Raw genomic sequence first — 20,945 nt, 5'->3', positions numbered from 1 at the left:
AGTGTCTTACACCTTTGTTTTGCTTATATGTGTATTGGTGTTGTTGATACGTTACTGTGTTTATCTATGAATTTTGATTCCATTTTTATTTGACATTTTGTCATTTTAGGCTGCCTTCAAACATCTGGCCGGGGACAGCAGAAAACTAGCCTCTCTGGCTCACTCACAGTTTCACTGTTGATTGGTGTGCATTGTCCCCGCAAAATAAACGAAGAAATAAATAAAATAATGAGCCTGAAGTAAACTTTGAATGCATTTCAACCATTTGCTATGCAAGACGAACTCTGAACTAGAAAGGGTGGAGGAGGCAAAGCTTTGGCAGCAGCACGGTCTGTAACAGCATAGGTGTAGAAAGGATCAGTGAGGAGGGAGTCCTATTTAAATTAACCTCCTTCAGGTGAGAGTGGGCTGTGATTGGTGTGTGGCCATTAGAAGCATGATTCAATCAGCTGGTTACAGCTGGGGGCGTGTGACCGCCGTGTCCTGCATGAACTAACACGATGCTTCATTTCTTATGTGCCCCTGAGTCTGTTTCACACCGCCGGGGTTGCAGCTGAAAGAATAAGGCTAAGATATTGTCATACACACCATGAAAATACATCTACGCATCACATTAACTGAACAGAATACACATGTAATTATGGTCATATCTTGTGCTCTAGATGGGCAGTGATATTATAAGCCTGTTAATGGACACATCGACACAATCTGTGATGTTTTGCCGGCTGTTATCATTTTAAACTGTGTTGCTTTTAGTCTGGATTATGACTTTGACGTTTGTGTAATATCATGTAATGATCCACGTACAGAGCTTTAGTTGGTCAGTAGGCGGTGCTTTTATACGGGTTGATCTCTTATCTCCAACATAACCTGCTGCCGGAGCACGTTAGGTGTGCAGCACGAGTTACCATGGCGATCTCCCCCAGTAAGAAGAAACCCACCGTCGTAGGAGTGAAGCCCAGGTTCACCCTGAAGTTACCTCCGAACCCCCAGTCCTGCTCCGTGGGACAGGCCCTGGAGAGTGTGTGAGCAGTACGACAGGTTTGACAGCGGTGTCCTCCTCACATCGCTGCTGCTGCAGAAGAGTTAGTCATTGATGTGAACAGATCAGCTGTTGACAGGTGGGGGTTTATGTTGGAATGTTCTTGATATCATGCCAAAGTGTTTTAATGCACCTGTGCTAATGCAGGTGTTGACACTGATTGACGCTGCAGTGTACACATCTCGCTTTCCAACAGACACGATGAGAACAAGACGTCTCAGATATTCTCAACATTCAATCTAAGCAGAGAGACAAAGCCGCACTTCTGTCAATGACTTATTCATTAGTTTCCATGTTTGGACTCATCGTCTCAGGTTTATGAAATCCTAGTCCTGCTTTAATGGAACACACATTTTTTTTATCACATGCACTGGCTGATCTTGTAATTAGTACATGCCTAATTAAGTAGATCATATTTCATGTACATATGTCCACCCATTTTAACACTTTTAAACTTTAAACAAACACAGGAGACAGCTGAAACCAAGAAACTTGTGAGTCGCAAGTCGAATGAAGTTAATGTCAACCACGATCTCTTCCTAAACCTAACTAATGAACCCTAACTTCCTGTGAAGATGAAAGTTTATTTTGAAAAGACACGTCCAAAATTGATGCCAGAGGAGAACCTAGAGCGTGATAGTCTGAGGATTACGGGCTCTGACTAAGCATTGGGCATGACGATGTGTTGTTGGAATCTCTTTCATCAAAATGCCTTCTGTACAACTCGAAGAGCACTCGGAGAGAGCAGGCCTCTGCCAAGGCCGATAAGTGAAAACGTATTTGTGTATCTGCGCCGAATAGGTTCCTCCTTGTCCCATGCTACAATAATAATAATAATAACAATATAAGCCCCTCCACTCAGGCTTATGAAAAGCTGGCCTGTAGTTTTTCCGTAATCCTGCTGAGAAACATCCAGGATACAGTTAGCGTTCAACCCTGAGAGCAGACTTCTAAGAAGCCATGTATGCCTCCGCCAATACGTTTACATCCATGTCCAAAACATCATCACTTACATCATTTTATCCTGTTAGACATTTGTGTCAAATTGACAAAATGACCATAAGATTCTTCAGTTATGACCAAAATGTGAGGTTAAAGTTAACTTTGACCACCACAATCTTATCAGTTCATCCTTGAGTCCAAGTGTACTTTTGTGCCAAATGTGAAGAAATTCCCTCCAGGCATTCCTGATATATTGTGCTCTCGAGAATAGGACGGACGAAGAGACATAAAGTAAACAACCTGAGATCATCATGCTTATCGCCGGTGCTGAAGCATAATGAAACTAATACAGCGCACGGAACAAAGAGCACAGTTACTGTACACAACACACATCATACTGTGCGTCAAAGTGACGGATTTAAATGAAATGATGACAGATTCAGCGTTCCCAAATTGTATTTTAATACAAAAATCGACAAGAAGATGAATTCACCAAACTACTCCTCTAACACACTTACTCCCACAAACAGGTGCAGACAACTACACTCACAGATCTAGCAGAGTTTCTCCAGCGTCTGTTTCAACCAGTTAACATGTTCTGTCTGTTATTTACACTTCAGCTGAAAGAAAATAAGAAGAGATCCCTAAAACACCGACATGGTTATGAGGATGACATTAAAGATAATGAACAATACATTATGCAAGATATGTAAGGTTCAATATGCAAGTAATTGTAAACAAAAGGTTAGACCCACCACCTCATGCTAAACACAAGTTTGGAACTTGACAGGTTTTTATTACAGACACCAGCTCTAATGAACTTATTAATGTTTTCTGATCATGTAAAAGCTTTTCCCATCAGTGATGTTTGAAATCAAAACTATAACATTTTATATTCAATTATTACGAATTGACAAACACACAAAACTGATTTTTCAATTAGTAAAGTCTTCAATGATATATGACAATTTACTGTCTTCCACTCACCACTTGTTGTATTCATACTAGTTTGCTGCACTTGTTGTATTCATACTAGTTTGCTGCACTTGTTGTATTCATACTAGTTTGCTGCACTTGTTGTATTCATACTAGTTTGCTGCACTTGTTGTATTCATACTAGTTTGCTGCACTTATTCATTTGTTTCTGTACGTCTGCTCTGGTTTCTGCTCTTAGATGCTTGTTTAAAGGAGATGCACTTATGACTTCTGGTGACTCGTAGTTCTCTCGAAAACCGATGTTGGATACACTTATTGTAAGTCGTTTTGGATAAAAGCGTCTGCTAAATGACTGTAATGTAATGTAATGTGAAATTAAAGTGTTTAATCCCAAACTTATGATTGGGCCTTCAAAGTGCACCATGCACATCTTGAACGCAGAAGTAACACATTCATTCTCTTGCAAATCAAAAGTTGAAATCATGAGATATTATAAAATCTCCCGTTTCTCAGTAGAACACAGGGATCATCAGTTATGGTAACGACAGCAGCTATTGTCAGCATACCTTAGATAGACAGGGCAGTGTAAAGGACGTCCCTGAGTCACCTCACTGGCTTTAGGTCTCTTCTACTGGTGCTACTGTGTGCCATGTTTTAGCATCGACCCTTTTCCTCTAATTATTACTTGTTGCCAAAGTGGCCGCTGTTCAGAAAATGTTACGTACACTTGTTTAATGTGAAAATATAAACACACTCACTAACAGAGACTCTGTGGAATAAGCTTGACCAACACAATGACATTCTGTTGGTATGTTGCTCTGTGTCTTTATCTATTGGTTATCCTGTGGAATAAAGTACGAGTAGACAAGAACGCTCATCTTCGCTGACTGTGCCACTTCAAAAGTCAGGAAATTCCAACAGAGAATGTACTTTTTACGCAAATTTAACTATTTTAATGCAAACTATCGGATGTGACAAATACTTGATACGTCGGTGTTAAGTCTTTGTCTTATCTTTGTGATTGGTAAAATGAGCAAACAGCACCAAGCCAGGCTGCAACAACAAATCAGGACAGTGGGAAAGATCATAGACATTGACCCTAAAATCACAAGCATGTACACCAAACTCATCCTACAAAACCTGGAAAAGAATGACAGGACAGCGCCCATCCCCTTCACTCAAACTTCAGTCACAGCAGGAACCTGACCTGCTGAAAGACACTTCCAGAAAATAAAATCCAAATAAGAAGATAGAAGAACTCTTGTAGCCATCAGCCTGTATAACATGCAGCTTATTAAAGGAGCAATATACGACATTTAGAGATTTTTATTTTACTGTTGTGCATTGACTTTTAATTTGACTTTCTTGTTGTCTCAATATGATCAACGTGTTTTATTATGATTATGTTCTGGTCTTATTGTGTATGTTATTTTAGCGTCTTCACTGTGGACTTTATGGCGTGGAATGTCATGTCTGGACCTCATGACCAAACCAATTTCTGGGGCTGTTTGACATAAAAGTCATGGTCAACTGGCATCAACATCAACTATTTCTGGGCATTGAAGTTCAGAAGTTAACCTCTTTGTGCTCAGTGGAGTGTTCAGTATGCTTAGTTGGGACACAAACCGGCCGCAGATTCAAGGTAGGGTAGCTGGGATGTGCCAACCCGACGAGATAATGTGTCAAAACACACATCAACATTGGGAATTACCACAGAGTAGAATCCTGATGCATTGACTTCAATCATTGCTGGTTGGTGCGGTTCAATCTGTCTAGGTCACGATGTCAAGACAGCGCTGGGGTCTGGTCTTGAGTGTGTCAAAAAATGCCGGTGTGCATTGCCCTTCACCTGTGACTTGCTGCCTGTCTGCCCCACACAGCCTCAACACTGCTACACAAACCAGGCCTGACTGGTCAATCACTGTCATCAGCTGAGCTGTATCAGTACATCGAGCACTTTGTTTTTCTTATCACTTTACCAGATGAAGGTCTAAAGTTAACAGAAGCCTCACACATTGAGTGTGTTATATTTACCGGGTAAAACAGCCCTACTGTTTTAAAGACTTCATTTCATTAAACCCAAGAAATGGTGAAGTACTTCAATGATGACATTGGTGCAGAAAGTTGCCAATTGAAATGGGGCATCCCAGTTGCACATTTAATGCTACGGGTTACTGTAAGCCATCACTGTTGTTTGCACTTTCCAGAGGGGTTGTTTTGATTCTTGTTGGAGTCTTTTTGACTCTTTCTGGATTTGTTCCGAGGAGCTTGGCTGATGACTGACTGAAGCTGTACAGGACTCACTTCACCACCACCTGCCTCAGTACCATCCGCGTAATCTGAAGCTTTTGACACAGCCTCTGTCCAACCAGCTCTCCCCACAGTATTTGGGCAGACCCCTGCTGCTTCTCTAGTCATGTGCCGTCTCTTATTCTGACCAAGGTCACCTGCATCCTCAGCTACGTCCGACGTTCCAATAAAACATGCAGTTCCTCTCTCTGATGAGCCTGGGTCTTTTTCCAACACTGGAGATATGGTTTCGTCCACCACTTTACTCTCTGAATAAACTGTTGGTGATACCTGGCCAGATGCAGTAGTTGCACTATGATCTAATCCCTATGTTATCTCTGGGTCAAAAGTGATCTCTGCTTTGCCTTCTTTCAAAGTGAGATCTCCAAGCTTACTCTGTTCAATTAGATTCAAGTCTGTGTTGTGGTAATCATACTGGTTAGTTTCACTCTCAGCAACTCGTCCAGATGCCAATATTCTACTACTGGCCCCTTTATCTTGACTGGACATGAAAACCTGTCCAGTGGCCACCCTGGATGAGCTCAGCTTCTCCGAAGATGTAAACCCTCCAAGTTAGCACCCGTCACTAACGCTCGTCCAACGGTCTCTTGTCTCTCAGAGTTATCCAGAGTTATGTCTCCTGTCTGAGAAAAGCTCATCCCTTGATGTGGAGTAACTTCACAAGGAGTTTCTTGAGTTTCGACCACCTTTGACGTTGCTGCAACCGGGTTCATCTCTGCATGTTGACTTGCTAAATTAAGATCTTCTTCAGATAAACATTCAGTCTCTAAATGCTGAGAGTCCTCTTCTAACAGCTGGGTAGACTGAATGTCTTCTTCCTCTATGTGAGAACTTGTGCCTGGTGCACCTGAAATGCAAATGTTATGCTGTATGGATGGTGTCTCTTTCTCTCCATCACTTACACTGTCATCTGAGATGAGATTATCATTCGCTTGAAAAACTGTGTGGGAATCTTCTTTTCCACTCTCCTCATTTTCCTCTGAGATGAAAGCCGTTTGATGTACAGGTGACTCTTCCTCCACAATATTCTCCTCTGTCGGTCCTGTATTTACTTCTCCAATCTCTTCATCTTTGTCATTTGACATGCTAAGATGTGGCTGAATGGCTGATGCCACTTCTTCCACAATATGCTTCTCCTTCTCTCCAATATTCATATTGTCACCTGTGATGATCTGATCCTCCAAAAGAGAACTTCCTAATACAGCTTCTCTTTTAATATCTTCATCTTGGTGGTCTGTGATGCTAACATTTTGATGTATAGACAACGACATTTCCTCTGCAGTCTCCTCGTCCTCTTCCTCTGGAACTTGTATGTTATCATCTGAAATTAAGAAACCATCCACTTCAAAACGTTTGAGTGATGAATCTTCCTCTGCACTCCCTTCATCTTGGTCATCTGAGAAACTTATATCTTTTTGTAAAGATGACGCCATTTCCCCCAAAGCATCTTCATCTTCAGTAATGTCATCTGAGGTGAAATGATCCTCCATTTGAGAACTCAAAGCATATTGTCTCTCAGTGTCTTCATCTTGGTGGTCATTGGGGGTGCTAAAACTCTGCTGTGACACTCTTTCCTCCAAATTACTCTTCTCTTTCTCTCCATCACTTATACTGTCTGCATCGGCATTGACTTGATCCTTGTATACTCCTGATTCCAACGTTATATGTTGTTGATTAGCATCATCTTCTTCTCTGGAGCCAGCGCTACTGTCTTTCGCTATATCCAGATGTTGCTCTGATGTTGAAATGGTTAGGACACTAGAGCCCTCTGCTTGTACTTGAGTGATAATTTCTGCTGATGCTAATATCAAATTTGAGTCACCCAGATCTTCTTGATTAGTTACAATAGTGCTCACAGTTTGCAATGATGTTCTTGCTTCAGAATCAGCAACAGCTGTCTTTGTATGACCTTCATCTATCCTATTCCCTAGATCAGGCATTGCTTTTTGATCAGGGATGGACCTCTCTTCAGACTCATTCACAGTGTCTGTTGAAATCTCATTTGGAGGAGCTGCTGACAATTTGTCAACCACAGTATTGACTCCCACTTCAAGATCTAAGACTTGCTCCTGCTCAGCCTTAACCTCTTCATATGAATCACTGGTGACAGTAGTCATTTCCTCCATATTTTCTTCTGCCTGGATACTATCAGAGGTGGCAATGACCTGATTAGTTTCAACGTTCTTTGCTGGACTGATATCTTCCTCCAGGTCCCTGTCACTTAGTTCCTCTGTGACTTCACTTAATTGAGGTTCTGACCCAACGTCAGCACTTCTGTCCTCTGAACCTTCAACTATGCTCAGCTGAGCTGAACTCCCCTCTTCTTCCACTTCCTCTTCTTTCAAAGGTGCTGCTTCATGTCTGCCCACATTTTCTTCTGTGCTATCATGTATTTGATCGTCTACAATGTTGATGGGGTCTGGAGTAGAGGTGGCTCCCTCTCCTTGAGAGAATGTTGATAGCTCTTCATTCTCTTTGACTGTATTAACTAAATCTGTGACATCTGATCCAGACTGCAAAGCTTCTGTGGAGGACATTTCAATGACCATAAATATTCCTTCCTTGGAAAAACCTTCAGAGGGAACATGGTTTTTCTGCAGTTCTAACTTTTCTTCCTCTGCTTTATGTTGTGGGTCATTGGATTCTGTTGATTGACTTATCGCATCTGTAAATGTGTTCGCTGGATCTTCAGCGATTACCTCAAAATTTACAATTGAAGATTTTTCTGATGTTTGAGTTGGATACTCTTCTATACTCTCATTGTCCTCAAATACACTTTGGACCACCTTACAAGGCTTCTCATCATCAAGTGTTGTATCATGCTCTGATGTGTAGGTGACCACCTCTGGCTTTTCTTCAACTGTATCCTTATGCATGTTCTGACCTGGATTGCTGTCATCCTGAAACAGATTTTTCATCATCCCCTCTTCCTTTGAAGGCTGATGAGTTTTAGCGGTTTCCACAGTAATGGTGATCTTGTCTTTCTTTGGTAAAGCTATTCTACGTGCTCTTAGAAAACCACTAGTATCCTCTGTTTGCTCCAATGGTGGAATTCCTTGGAACTGGTTTACACTGACCTGCCTAATCTCAACTGGATTCATCCCAGTCGGCCAAATTCCTGCCTGTCTGACTTCTGGCTTCATAGTCACCACATTTCCCATTCCCATTCTTGGCTGTCCAACACCAACTCCCAAAACAGTAACTGGCCCAAAACCCATCTGCCCTGGCTGCCCAACCCATGTTTGCCCCAAATTGCTGTTTACAACATCCACCTTTTTAGCAATGGTGTGTCCTGGCAGAATGCCATACACACTCCCCTGGGCTGCTGGACCTAACACCCACTGAGGGGGAGCAGCCTCTTTTACCAGGATAGCATCTCTTGGCAAAGTGCCCTGAGATGTGCCTGGGTTCACCCCCTTTGCCTCACCTGGACTACCCATGTCTTTAACTAACATATAACTACCATCAGGATTTGGCCCTACCATTTTCCAGCCTTCCGCAAGGACTGAGCCCTGAGATACTCCTGGGCCACCAGGTAGCAACAGGCTGGGGCTTACTGGACTGGCGAGCCTGACAGGGCTTGTGGGGCTCTTAATGCCCCGTAAAAGTAACCCAGAAGGAGAGCCTTGGGTTCTACTGATTATGAGACCAGAAGAAGGACTTTGAGGTTCACTGACTACATACAGGCCTGGAAAATTGGCTCCATGGGCCCCATCTGCCAGCAGAACACTGTTCTGAAGCTGTGGTTGAACTACATAATGCACAGGCTGTAGTACAGGGCCGGTGGTGTAGTAAACTGGCTGCTGCTGTAGTATGACTGTCTGAGCTTGATGGTGCAGATTAGCAGAATGAATGATGTTAGAGAAATTACTGATGTTAGAGAAATTACTGATGTTAGAGGAATGACTGATGTTAGAGGAATGACTGATGTTAGCAACATTGGAGGGAGGAAGTGTCATGGATGCTGGGGCAGTGCTTACAGTACTGTCAGATGATTTGGAGATGTTAGTAGATGACATGGCTTTCGCTGTCTTTATATCGGTATGCTTTGTTTCAACAATGCGATCAATTTTGGGCATATTAACCGGTTCAGCAATATCAACTATGTGTGTTTTGACAGCGCCTGTTATTCTGTGTGTCGGAGAAGGTGTGGGTGTAGGTGTAGGAGGGCAACAGATCTCAGCCAGAGTCTTGAACTTTGGCCCGAGGTCATTGAGGAACTGCAGGTCGTTGTCAGACCCCAGGAGGCTGCAGCAGCCCACTGAGCCAGCAGAGGAGCTCTGGCCCTCAAAGTCATACTCCAAAAGACAGTCCTTCACTTGCACAGCACATGCCGCTTTCTGTTTAGGGCAAGGAAAAAGCACAAACACTGGTGTCATTAAACATCTGTTTGAATGTGACAGATCTGGGGAAAAACAGCTGCATTCAAAGCTAACACAGTACCTGTGAGTAGTAATCATGGAGGAAAGCATCAGGTAGGGCTATATCCTCGTACAGAGCTGTCGTGTGTTGGCCACCAGATGTTTGTCTGCTGAGTGAAGCGCTGCCATTGCCACGGTTGAAAGATTTCGGCGAAAACCCGCAGGCGTTGTCGGTCTCCATCGAACTTTGGTTGGGTTCCCAAATCTTCCGCACAGTTTCATCGTAGCTTGCCCTTTGCTGATGAGTTTCTGTAATTTTTGAAGGATTGGCATTGAAGCTCGCTGTTTGTACGGCTTCAACTTTCTTCTGGCTTCCCAACATAATAGGGACACTTAGGAGTGGAACTTCCTAAAAGGAGAACATAAAAATTAAAATGTGACCAATCAACACATATTTTGTATGATTTTGACATGGCAATCTGGGTGTGGTCATAAAATCATAAAGGTTAAAAGTCATTCGGCTCCAAACCATAAAATCATAAAATCTTAAAGTTGATGCAACAAGCTTTATAACTACTCATCATGCCCAACTATAAGCTAATTTAGTTAAACATCATTTTGAATAATTCTTTACTCGGTACTTGAAAAATAATATGACTAATCCGTTTTTAGAAGGGGTGTGGCAGGTTGAACCCTCCTGTTTGTCCTTATCTGGACTCAATTTGAATGATTAGTGACAAGAGGTAGGATAGGGTGATTTATGCAGCATTGATGTAACCTTTCTTTCCACTAAAAGGAAACAAAAATGACAGCCAACCTTATCCTCGCCTCTGCCTTCAGTGTGGTAGGATATAAGGTGTTCTTTGGCTTCAAATGGCAGATCACTAAATTGGTCAGGAAAGATGGTGTTTGCTCCTCCACACTGACAGAACAGCAGGAGAAGAGGGATGACTGCAGAGAGAAGCAAAAACATTTATGTCAAAGTAAAACTTAAAGGTATTTTTGATCTCAAGAGACAAAAAAGCAGAAATGAAATATCAAATGCAATGCCATTTTATAATAAATCCAAACTTTAAGAATCTTCTAATGTTAAATTGAGAGTTGGTGACTTTACGCTATAGAGAGTTAAAGTCCCAAGTGGACCACCATAGGACCTTATTTCAGAGACATATCTGTGGTAGTCAATGGTGAGAAAATTGCCATGAATCACATATATGATGTTTCATTTTGCACATCAAGAAAGTTGCAGTTTGTCATAAAAGTAGAAGCATGTTAAAATGCGAATTTAGAAAGAATACACACCCAAAACTCGCCAAATGAAGTCTCTCGCTGAAGCCACGATGTGAGTGTTTCGCACCAGGATGTGACGTTACTTGGGTTTTGCTAGTTCTTTGGCTTCCCAGCTGATGAAAAGAGTTGCTTGATACAATCAGTGTAGGATAATGTTACATTTGTGTGTGGATTGTAGCTAAATTACCTAGCTAGCTAGCAAGCCAAGGTAACGGCCATGTTGGTGTTGGTGACCTACATTGTGCGAGACGAGGGATGTAGTTCACTGATTGGTTTGAAACTACAATTTTCATGATGATGATTCTTTTAAATTGACAAATATATGTGTAGTTCATGGCACAATTCAAAAGGGATCAAACTATTATTTGTCTCTCAACTTTGACGATCGTACATATTTTTTCCAAATAAAAATGGCCCATGGCGGACACTGGAAGAGGAGGGACTTTGCCTCTTATGGTCATTTTTTAATCCATACTTATTATAGGCACTTCTTACAATAACTCAATCCAATACACCACCACAGATATTCTGTCCCCTTCATATGTGTAAATCACATTGCAACTTACTTTCCCTTGTAATGGAGTAATGCAATACTACTACTCAATGGATTCATTTTCAGTAAATTCACTTACTGGTTTGCAAAGAACTACTCATAAACAATATTCACAAAATAGTTTAATGATGTGCTGTATTCAACTAAACAGTCATGAATATTTATCAAGGAAAGTAATTAGCCCTGTTTGTTGTCTCTCCCCCTAAACATCTGTTCTCACTTGTCTACTGCAAAGATGTCCATGTCATCCTCAGCATAGCTGGATATGCAGTATAGCTTTAGCAGCGTTTGAGTGGGTCAGAAGCTACACTCCTTAGAATCAATCATACAATACTCAAATCTCTGAAATAAACTGGGTATTTGTCTACATGATGTGGTGATTGTGTGTACTAGGGTGTTTGTTGAAGCTCAACTCACGCAGCAGTAAGCACAATGCCATTAGAAGCAGGCCGATGGCTGGGGCAGAGAGCTCAGATGAAGTCGTTCCTAGTCTGGCTGTCTTCAACGTGCAGTCCTTTATTTCCGCACAGGTACAAACGTCCACAGTAAAAGTGTCTTTGGCCTCACAAGACAGACCCTGAGCGTCCAGCACCTCCACCTGCAGCTGATATGAGCCGGGCCACAGTGACTCAAGAGAGTGAAGAGCGGCACTCGTAGCTAGAGACAACAAAGGAACTCACACTGTATCACCATCATTACTATCAACTTTAGTAGTGATACTTGTAGTACTGTAAAACTGCTAGTGCAATACTAATATGCCTACTATTGTATGCTACCATTACAGCCAAATACAAAATAAAAAGTCTGTAGTCATGTAGACATATCTTTAAATCTCTACTCTAATTTAAGTGATGACCTTATTTAGGATATAATACATTTCTGTTTTAAATTTGTTAAAAAATTTGAAAATCTGAATCTAAAAAAGGCTACGCTATTGTTAGCTTCATACCCGATCGTAGCTCACTGACTTAAATTCAATATAGCAAATAACTACACTTATAACTGGAGCGATCTAGGTTCCCTTTTGGTGTCAGTTTTGGACTTAGGGTCAGTGGGTCAGTTTGCGCTCATTACATGCAGTGTCTTTTCAAAATAAACTTCTGTTTTAACAGGAAATGTACAGTTTCTGCTCCTGACATGCAGATAGTCTCATTTGAAAATATTCTTCCAAACGTAGGTTCTTAGTTTTTAGGTTTACTTACACAACAAAACTATTTTTCAGTTAGGTTTAGAGAAAAACAATTACTTGATTAGTTGTTATTAAGCAAGTTAGGGAACTAAAGTTACAAAAAATAATTCTCCTGGGTAAAAAACCCTCAATTTGTTTAACTCCAATGCTTTGGATGGATTAAATGCAGACGTCAAATTTCATGTACCTGTATGTATATGTAACTAAGTTTTAAGAACTTTTTTTTGACGAGTTGGGAGTGAGAATGTATATCTTGATCAATTACAGCGTGACTTTCTCTTTTTGCACATTTTCTTACCATTGATGACTTCTACATCCCAGCTGCCTCGAGTCCCTTCAGGTACCATTCTGAATGTAAATGGAGCAGCGTTGGGATAAGCATCCTCGTCAAAGCCAGTGACATGAACAGTTCTTTCATCGGAGCACAGACTGCTGTAGGTGGTGGTCAGGGTGGGACAGTGGTCGTTGAAGTCAGTGACTTTAATGGCTATTGTTCCCGTGGCTGTCTTTGAGGGCATGTCTGAGGATGACAACATTGAAGTAAGTCAAACAAAACACAGACTTGATTGCATGTAGCGAAATTATTATAGTGCGTGCCATATGGCCGATACATCCCCAGTGTGATTCCAGCTGTGGGACCGTTGTCGCCTGTCATAGCTCTCTCTATTCCCCCCATTTAGCAGCTTTACACAAAATGAACAAACATATAAGTCTTGCTGAAACTACCTGCTCAGTGCATTCTTAAAGCAAATACATTAAAAAAGTTGAATTAATTACAAAATGAAATAATAAATACAAAACATTGGTACATCTGGATAATTCCCCATTTCAATAGTTTCGTCGATACTAGAGTTTTTTAAGGAGGTGTGTTAAAACTAACACTGGATGTTTTTCATCCTATTGCTGACACACCCCGAGTCACAACGTGATCGGGCAGGTTTCTGTCTTTCATAGATCGGGCAACTACTTTTATGAGCTGCTCATACAACTCATAATTATACAGGTTTATGGAGTCCTTCAAGGGGAAAGCCGAAGCCGGTTTTTACTACAGTGTCGAGAAGCCAGAAATGAAGCCTTCTTGTTAACAACTATCCTATAGGGTTTAAAAGTACAAAAGGGATTACCTTTGGTTATGGCCAGAATCTTGGCAATGTAGGTACCATTCACCAAGAACGGTGACTCTCTATCTGGTGCCTTGTTGAGTTTAATCTCAGCTGTTTCTTCATCGATGGTAAACCAGTTGTCTGGATCATAGGCCTTGGCATAACTGGAGCACAACACATATGTAGGAAAGGGAACAAAAAACATTAAGAAAAGTAATAATATGTAACAGTAAACTGTTCAACCAAAAGTAGTGATTAGGATAAAGTAATGCCTTGGTTATACTTCTGCAAGGATGGTCGCATGGACATGAGCTAATGGAATGGTGAGGAGGAAACCTTTTGATGATTTGTGCAGGGTTTCTCCCTAATGCAGGCAAACATTCTCAAAGCTCTTCAAAGGTCTCCATTTTCTCCGGCCAGCCACGTCGTTAGAAATTTTTAGATGTGCACGGACAGGTAAAAACCTGCTGCGTGGAACCCGGCAAAGGGCAGTGTCTGATGACACTTTCTACCCTCGCCGATGCGACTGTTTTCAGTGCACATTGCAGCGGGAGCCACTAGAAATGATGGATTCAGAGTGCAGTGGTGTCGTTGTGGTGTTGTGCCTGAAAGGACCATGAGTGTGCTGGTAAAGCCAGGAGACAATTGCCAGTCTTCACCCTAAGATAATCACTTCCTGGCTCAAGATACGCAGACAGGAGAGTGAAATTAACCTTTTTATCCATCTCAGCAAAAGAACAGCAGGGTGGGGCTAAGGCCTACTTGACCTTCTAACTATGGTGACCCCCCTGACTAAATGGTTAAAAAACTATTGGGTCACCATCATCAGGTCAAAATGTTAATTTGACAAATACTTGCGTTTAAACCAAATGACATTCCCATCAGCCTCAGCTGCACTTTGTGTTTACTGCTAGCTAGTAGAGTTTAGCATGCTAATATGCTAAACTAAGACGGTGAACATAACATAATAAACATTCAGCCTGGTATCTTAAAGTGACGTTCCAATACAACAGAACTGCATTTTGAGTTACGTTTTCGAGGGACCATATGTTCTCCCAAATTACTTTTGTATTTGACATATCACAAATACGTTACAAGTAAAAAATCTGCTTAAGTCTGCACAGGGAGGAGGCTGCAGTGGATGTACTGATCAAACACAGGACTCTCACCCAGCGTACCATTCATATCCTGTATGAAACCTAAAATAACAAACCATGGTCTTTTCAAAGTAGTGTTGGTGCCTAAACCTCATTGAGAATGCAGTTTTGAAACAGAAAAAGCACCACGAGCGGCTGAAACACTGTGACATTGATATACACTCGTAGAAATGTAGATTTTTGGTTCAGAAATGTTGAAAGTCAACATATCCGTGGTTTGCAGAAACATACAACGGCAGCATTTTGTTCTGGCAACTTGGTTGAAACATAACAAACATCATGAAGTCAAACATCAGTGCCCAGGTACAGCTACAGCTGTGGTCTCCTCTCTTGACTAACCTGACATCTTCAGCTGGCTCTCCTGTGTCTGGATCGGTTGCAGTGAACGTTGTGATCACACCATCGTCAGGTGCTTGATTTACATCTTCTGATACAGGAACAATCTTGGTGTTGTGTATGAATGCTGGACCCTCCGGCATATTATTCACAGCTATTTTAATGGGATAGCTAGTCGGTGCATTTGGCTTTGGCTTTGTTCCAGGCTTGACTCCTGGCTTAAGTGCTGCATCCAACCCAACACCGACTCTACCATCAGGTCCAGGTCCAGCTCCAGCTGCAGCTACCGCTCCGGCACCGGCTTCGGCTCCAGCACCGGCTCCGGCACCGGCTCCGGCACCGGCAGCGGCACCGGCAGCTATAGGTGTACCTTCTCCAACTCTAATGTCTACATCCATGTACATAGCACCACCACCATCCACAAATGGAGCTACATTTGCAATGACAAGGCCAAGCTCAAGCTTCTGGAGTTCTTCAAAATCCACTGGCTGTTTGGTCCAGGATGGAGGTTAAATAATGTGGAGAGAGAGGACAATAAGAGCTGTTAGGGACCCAACCAACACTAGAGACAGTAAATAAAAACTTAAAAAAACATTGTATGTAAAGTCACAAAAATACCTTGATCAGCTTCAGGATGCCCTCATTGGTTACATTGTCTGTCTCAATGGAGAAGAGATTATCCTCATTTCCTGAAGCGATTGAATAGACCGTCAGCCAGTTGTCTGTGTTTATAAGGTCTTTGTCCAGAGCTTTGATTCTCATCACAACGACGTCAGCAACATTTTCATCCACTGAGCCAGAGTACTGCAAACACAACAAGATTCAAAGCATGCAGCCTTGAGTTTAAAGTGTTTCGAAAAGCTATAATTGTTCATGTCTTACTGTCATCTCTGTTATTTTCTGTGTGTTATGAACACTGGAAAGTGATATGAGAGTGTAATTATTATACATTATCACCACACCCTCTGGTCTATACCTCTCACCTCTAGCCTTCCCTTTGAGCTTGACTTTGTGCTTGCACGATTTAAAAAGGCCCTTAGGGTTCAGTACGACTTGGGCCTCCACCACACAGGTAGAGTCAAACAAATTATGCTAATAAGTTGCATTATGGGAGATGTGGTATTCAATGCTTTTGGACCTTGAATTCTACCAAAAAGTAAAAGTCAGGATATCTCGAACTCTGCTGCACAGACTGTCTCTGGTGCGTCCTCTAACCTTCTGGAAGTGCAAAAGTCAATCACAACTTTAGTCCACATAGAATATTTAATCGCTAACTTGATTACTATGACCTCAAACGAAGTACGATGAAGAGGAATCGTTATCAATCAACACATTCTCACTCCCAACTACCGACGCTTGGTCAGTGGTGGTGCTCTTTTTATGAACCACCCACCAAGAGACTAACAAGAGGAAAAGACAAAAAGAGAAAAGGAAAATGTGCATATTATATCAGTCTTTCATCTATCGTCCCTGTCTCATTGCTGATGTACCCGTTTCTGAACTCTGTGTGTGTGTTTGTGTGTACTGTATATGCCATTTTTCTCACCTCGGATTTTTCCAGAACAGGGCGGTTGTCGTTGATGTCCAGGACCTTGATCTCCACAGTTCCTGTCGCTGTTAGCCCCCCGACTGCCCCTCCCAGATCAGTCCCTTGTACAACCAGTTTGTAGAAGTCATCAGTCTGTCGGAGGAAAAACAGACACATTCTTCTGTTATTGGATGAAGTACGTACTGTGCAGCCTTTGACAAAAGTCAGCCGACGTGTCTTTACAGGGTGACAAAGTACCTCAGGGCAAAACAGTGCTGCTGTAAAACTTGCTTTGATTCCACCTTGAGACTAAATTTCAGATGACATTTTGCTCCAACTGATGTTCCCACAATTTAAATGATGTAAAAGTGTGATTGATGATTGATTGCCATCTACAGGACGAGACCAATGTTGGTAAATCAAGGGAACCGGTCAGCAGTTCATTCTGGAGGTTGGATGTTGTGAGAGGTTCAAATGATGAGAGACAGAGAGATGAGCGACTCATTTTTACTCCTCATCAAACTTCTGAATTCAATTTGAATCTGACTTAATTTCCCCCGTTAGAATCATCAGATCCCGACGCTCAGTCAGTGTCCCTACACTACACACTATGATGCTCTAGGTTCCCCTTTAGTGTCACTTTTGGACGAGTCCCGGACAGCGGGTCAGTCACCACTCATTACATTAGTGTCTTTTCAAAATAAACTTCCAACGTAGGTTTACTTAGGTTTTAGGGTTACTTGAGTAGTTTTAAGCAACAAAAGTACTTGGTTAGGTTTAGGAAAAGACTGTGGTTGCCAGTTAAATAAACGAGTAAAGTAAGCTAAAATAAGTCAACTTTGACTTGGGTCGTGGTTACACTTGTCTTTTCAATGCAACCTTTGTCATTTAATCACGCCAGAACTCATCAACCTCAAGTCTGGACCTCTGCATTGGGATCCGATCACACAGACCACATGCTGTGGTGGCCTGCCTCGCATTGAGTTGTGAGCTCAGTGAGGTGTGGTCAGCATGTGAGCACAAACTGGACAATTTATCAAACGTAGGTCTCCATCATCTTCCCCCCACACGGGAGCTCCTGTTATTAGTAAGTTAAGTTATTGCTGATAAAAACACATTTACTGATTTTGCTGTTTCAAAATGAAAGCTGTTAAATAGCAAAATAATGGGGGACTTTTATTGTGAAGGATTTATAGAAAACGAAATGTGTTTATCCCCGCGTCTTATAGCCGCTCCTTTGACCACAAAATTTATGAAGTATGGACACGTGAGGACACAGCTGAGTTCTGATCTGGTGCATCTGATCTCAAAGGTGAACATGAACAGCTGTCTCCTGGGTGAAAGTTTGTTATCCACCCCGACCTCCTCCCTAAGCTGACTTTCTCTCTCTTTATATACATCAGTCACTCTGAGCGTCTATGACACGGAGGCGTTCACGCGAGTTAGTAGAAAGCCTACAGACGCCGAGGTGCACTCACCAAGCATCGCTATTTGATGAAATGAGAGGGAGACCGGGTTGGTCAGACAGGTCAGAGAGAGCTTTTAGCATTCGTTTTCACAAAAAGGCTGCAGCACATGTGCAGTGTGTTTTATGCGCACTGAGCCTCACCTCTCTGTCCAGCGTGGCCTGTTTGACAGATAGTTTGCCTGTCTTTCTGTCTATAGTGAACATGTGACCTGTGCCCGCCGGCTCCTGGCTGATGATGGAGTAGGCGATCTCTGAATTAATTGTTCCAGGTTGGTCATCATCTTTCGCCGTGATCTGCATGACAAAGGTATCTGCAGTGGAACACAACAGCACAACACCATCTCAGGAGAATCCATCAAATGTCCCGTTCAGACAGAGTATCCACATATATATTATGTTTAGATCTAATAAGACAGATTACCGGAATGCCATTAAGGAATTCACATTGGATCATCTGTACAGTACATAACCATCAATTATCAACCATTATCATATCCCACTCATATCATCATGCTGATCCTTGTTTTACTTCTGAGTCTAAAAGACGGTTTCCAAAAAACTGCGTGAAAAAGTCTCTTCTCACAAACATGTAGATGCCACAAGAGCTGATGAAGTATTTCTCTGTAAGATTAAACATTCATGACTGAATCTCAAACAACCAAAGTTAAAGTTTGGCGAAAGCACATCTTTATTTCATTTTATTAGAATTGAACACTCATAAACTCAGACGTTGCAACACATTCTCACTTGTCCAATAACAATGCTTGGTCAGTGGCCTTACGCTTTAAACTATGCCACTCTAGGTTCCCCTCTCCTGTTAGTATTAGTCTTATTAATTCAATTCAATTAATTCAATTACCAGGACATCTACTCCCCCTCACACCCTTCCCTCATCCAGCACCAGTCACTTTTTATTCTCTGCTGCTACTTGTTCATCCTTTATCTAGGCCCTTATCTTCTTAACTTTTTTTCTATTTTATTCTATTATATGTTATATGTTCATGTCTATATTACACTGTGGGACTGCAAGAAACGGCATTTCAAATTTTCTGTATGCATAACACATGTGGAAACTTTGACAATAAAGTGAACTTTGAACTTTGAACTTTGAACTTTGAATTCAATTCAAAAAAAGATTTTTGTATCGCCCCAAAATCACAAATTACAAATTTGCCTCAGAGGGCTTTACAATATGTACACATGTGACATCCTCTTGTCCCGGAACCCTCACATCAGAACAGGAAAAACTCCCCAAAAACCCCTTTAACGGGGAGAGAAGAGGGAGAGACCTGTGGGAGAGCAATAGAGGAGGGATCCCTCTCCCAGGATGGACAGAAGTGCAATGGATGTCATGTGTCGAACATGATAGTGAATTACAACACATTCAATGTAATTACAGCACATTCAATGTATGACACAACCACGACAGGAGGCAAGACCTGGTCCAGGTATAACCCGGATACACAGGAACCTGCGAGGCGAGAAAGCCTATTACAGGCATAGTGTCTTTTCAAAATAAATTACAATGTAGGTTTACTTACACAACAAAAGTACTTTTTTAGGTTAAGGAAAAGATCGCGGCTGCTTGGGTTAAAAGTCACACAAAATAAGTTTGTTTTGCGTATGTAGGCGGTGGTAGTTAAGAGTCAGTCAGTATTTGACTGGATTGGGAGTGAGACCGGGTTGGATGGGCACTATGTGGGTGTGCTTTATATTTGATTGACAGCACTGGCAGCATAAACAAACAATCACCTGTTGCACACATCTGATCGTATCCATCCTGTACAGAAAAAGGCTGATGGAGAAAGTGTTGAAACAGTGACAATACCTGCTTTGCTAGCCTCTGCGATGTGGCCAGAATGCATCTCAAAGCGAGGAGGGTTGTCATTCTCATCCAGGACTGTGACAGTCAGTGGGATGTCATCCTCTGCTGTGGTCCCATCTCTGTATTTAGCGATCCCTGTCAGCTGCATGAAGGACATTACGAAGTGAGACATGTATATGGGAGCTGCAACACAACTCAGATGTCTACAGGTTTCAGTCCACACAGTACAGCACGAGGCCTTCAACTTATCTAAAGAGAGACTTACATTGTAGGATTGGCAATCCTCCCGGTCCAGAACCTTAGTGATACGTACAAACCCTGTGTCAGGGTCCACCAAAAAGAGGTTGATGGGTGGCTTGTCAGCTCCTGGTCCTTTGAGAAAATAATGCACCTCCCTATCCAAGTCTCTATCAGAGCGAATCTGGCAACAAAACACAGACAGAGAATTTAAGGACTTTTAAACACTGCTTTAGTGTTGAAATATGACACGGCTCATGGCTACTGTTGAATGGCACTGTAAAAACTTTTCATCCATCACTATGAAGCAGAAGACAACCAAAGTCGCGGTAAAAAGAAATAAATAAATTCTGCGCCATGAGGTGCTAGGCTAAGCTAGCGAGTTCAAGTGAATGTGTTCAGAGCTAACACAATTAGCATTAGGGGATGACACCTGCTATTAGCCAACTGTTGGAGCGCTAAACTAAAGTAAAGTTGTTTGACAACTCAACTGGAAAGAATATAAAAGTGTGACGCGGTAAAGCTACTGAAGTGAGGGGCGACTGTGGCTCAGTGGTAGAGCAGGTCATCCTTCAATCACAGGATCAGCGGTTGAACCCGGCTCTGCTGGTCCATGTCAATGTGTCCTTGGGCAAGACACTTAACCCCAAATTGTTCCTGCATGAATG

General features: G+C 42.0%; 1 protein-coding gene across 1 annotated transcript in view; it reads right to left on the bottom strand.

Annotated features, from left to right (window-relative positions):
- Window positions 1–3,916: 3,916 nt before the first annotated feature.
- Window positions 3,917–20,945, bottom strand: part of LOC306776003 (desmoglein-2.1-like) — a gene marked incomplete at both ends in the record, with an annotated part of 32,690 nt that continues 15,661 nt past the window's right edge. Inside the window, 13 exons of the mRNA XM_079266596.1 lie at window positions 3,917–3,973; window positions 8,308–9,570; window positions 9,674–10,000; window positions 10,409–10,542; window positions 11,852–12,091; window positions 12,922–13,143; window positions 13,748–13,890; window positions 15,223–15,707; window positions 15,838–16,023; window positions 16,766–16,900; window positions 18,357–18,526; window positions 20,044–20,182; window positions 20,306–20,461. Of these exons, the coding sequence (XP_079122722.1) occupies window positions 3,917–3,973; window positions 8,308–9,570; window positions 9,674–10,000; window positions 10,409–10,542; window positions 11,852–12,091; window positions 12,922–13,143; window positions 13,748–13,890; window positions 15,223–15,707; window positions 15,838–16,023; window positions 16,766–16,900; window positions 18,357–18,526; window positions 20,044–20,182; window positions 20,306–20,461 (3,657 nt within the window). The remainder of the gene's footprint in view (window positions 3,974–8,307; window positions 9,571–9,673; window positions 10,001–10,408; window positions 10,543–11,851; window positions 12,092–12,921; window positions 13,144–13,747; window positions 13,891–15,222; window positions 15,708–15,837; window positions 16,024–16,765; window positions 16,901–18,356; window positions 18,527–20,043; window positions 20,183–20,305; window positions 20,462–20,945) is intronic.

Source organism: Melanostigma gelatinosum (genome assembly GCF_949748355.1).
Source record: "Melanostigma gelatinosum genome assembly, chromosome: 4".
In the NCBI taxonomy this organism is placed as follows: domain Eukaryota; kingdom Metazoa; phylum Chordata; class Actinopteri; order Perciformes; family Zoarcidae; genus Melanostigma; species Melanostigma gelatinosum.
This window is presented reverse-complemented; position numbering and strand designations above follow the sequence as displayed.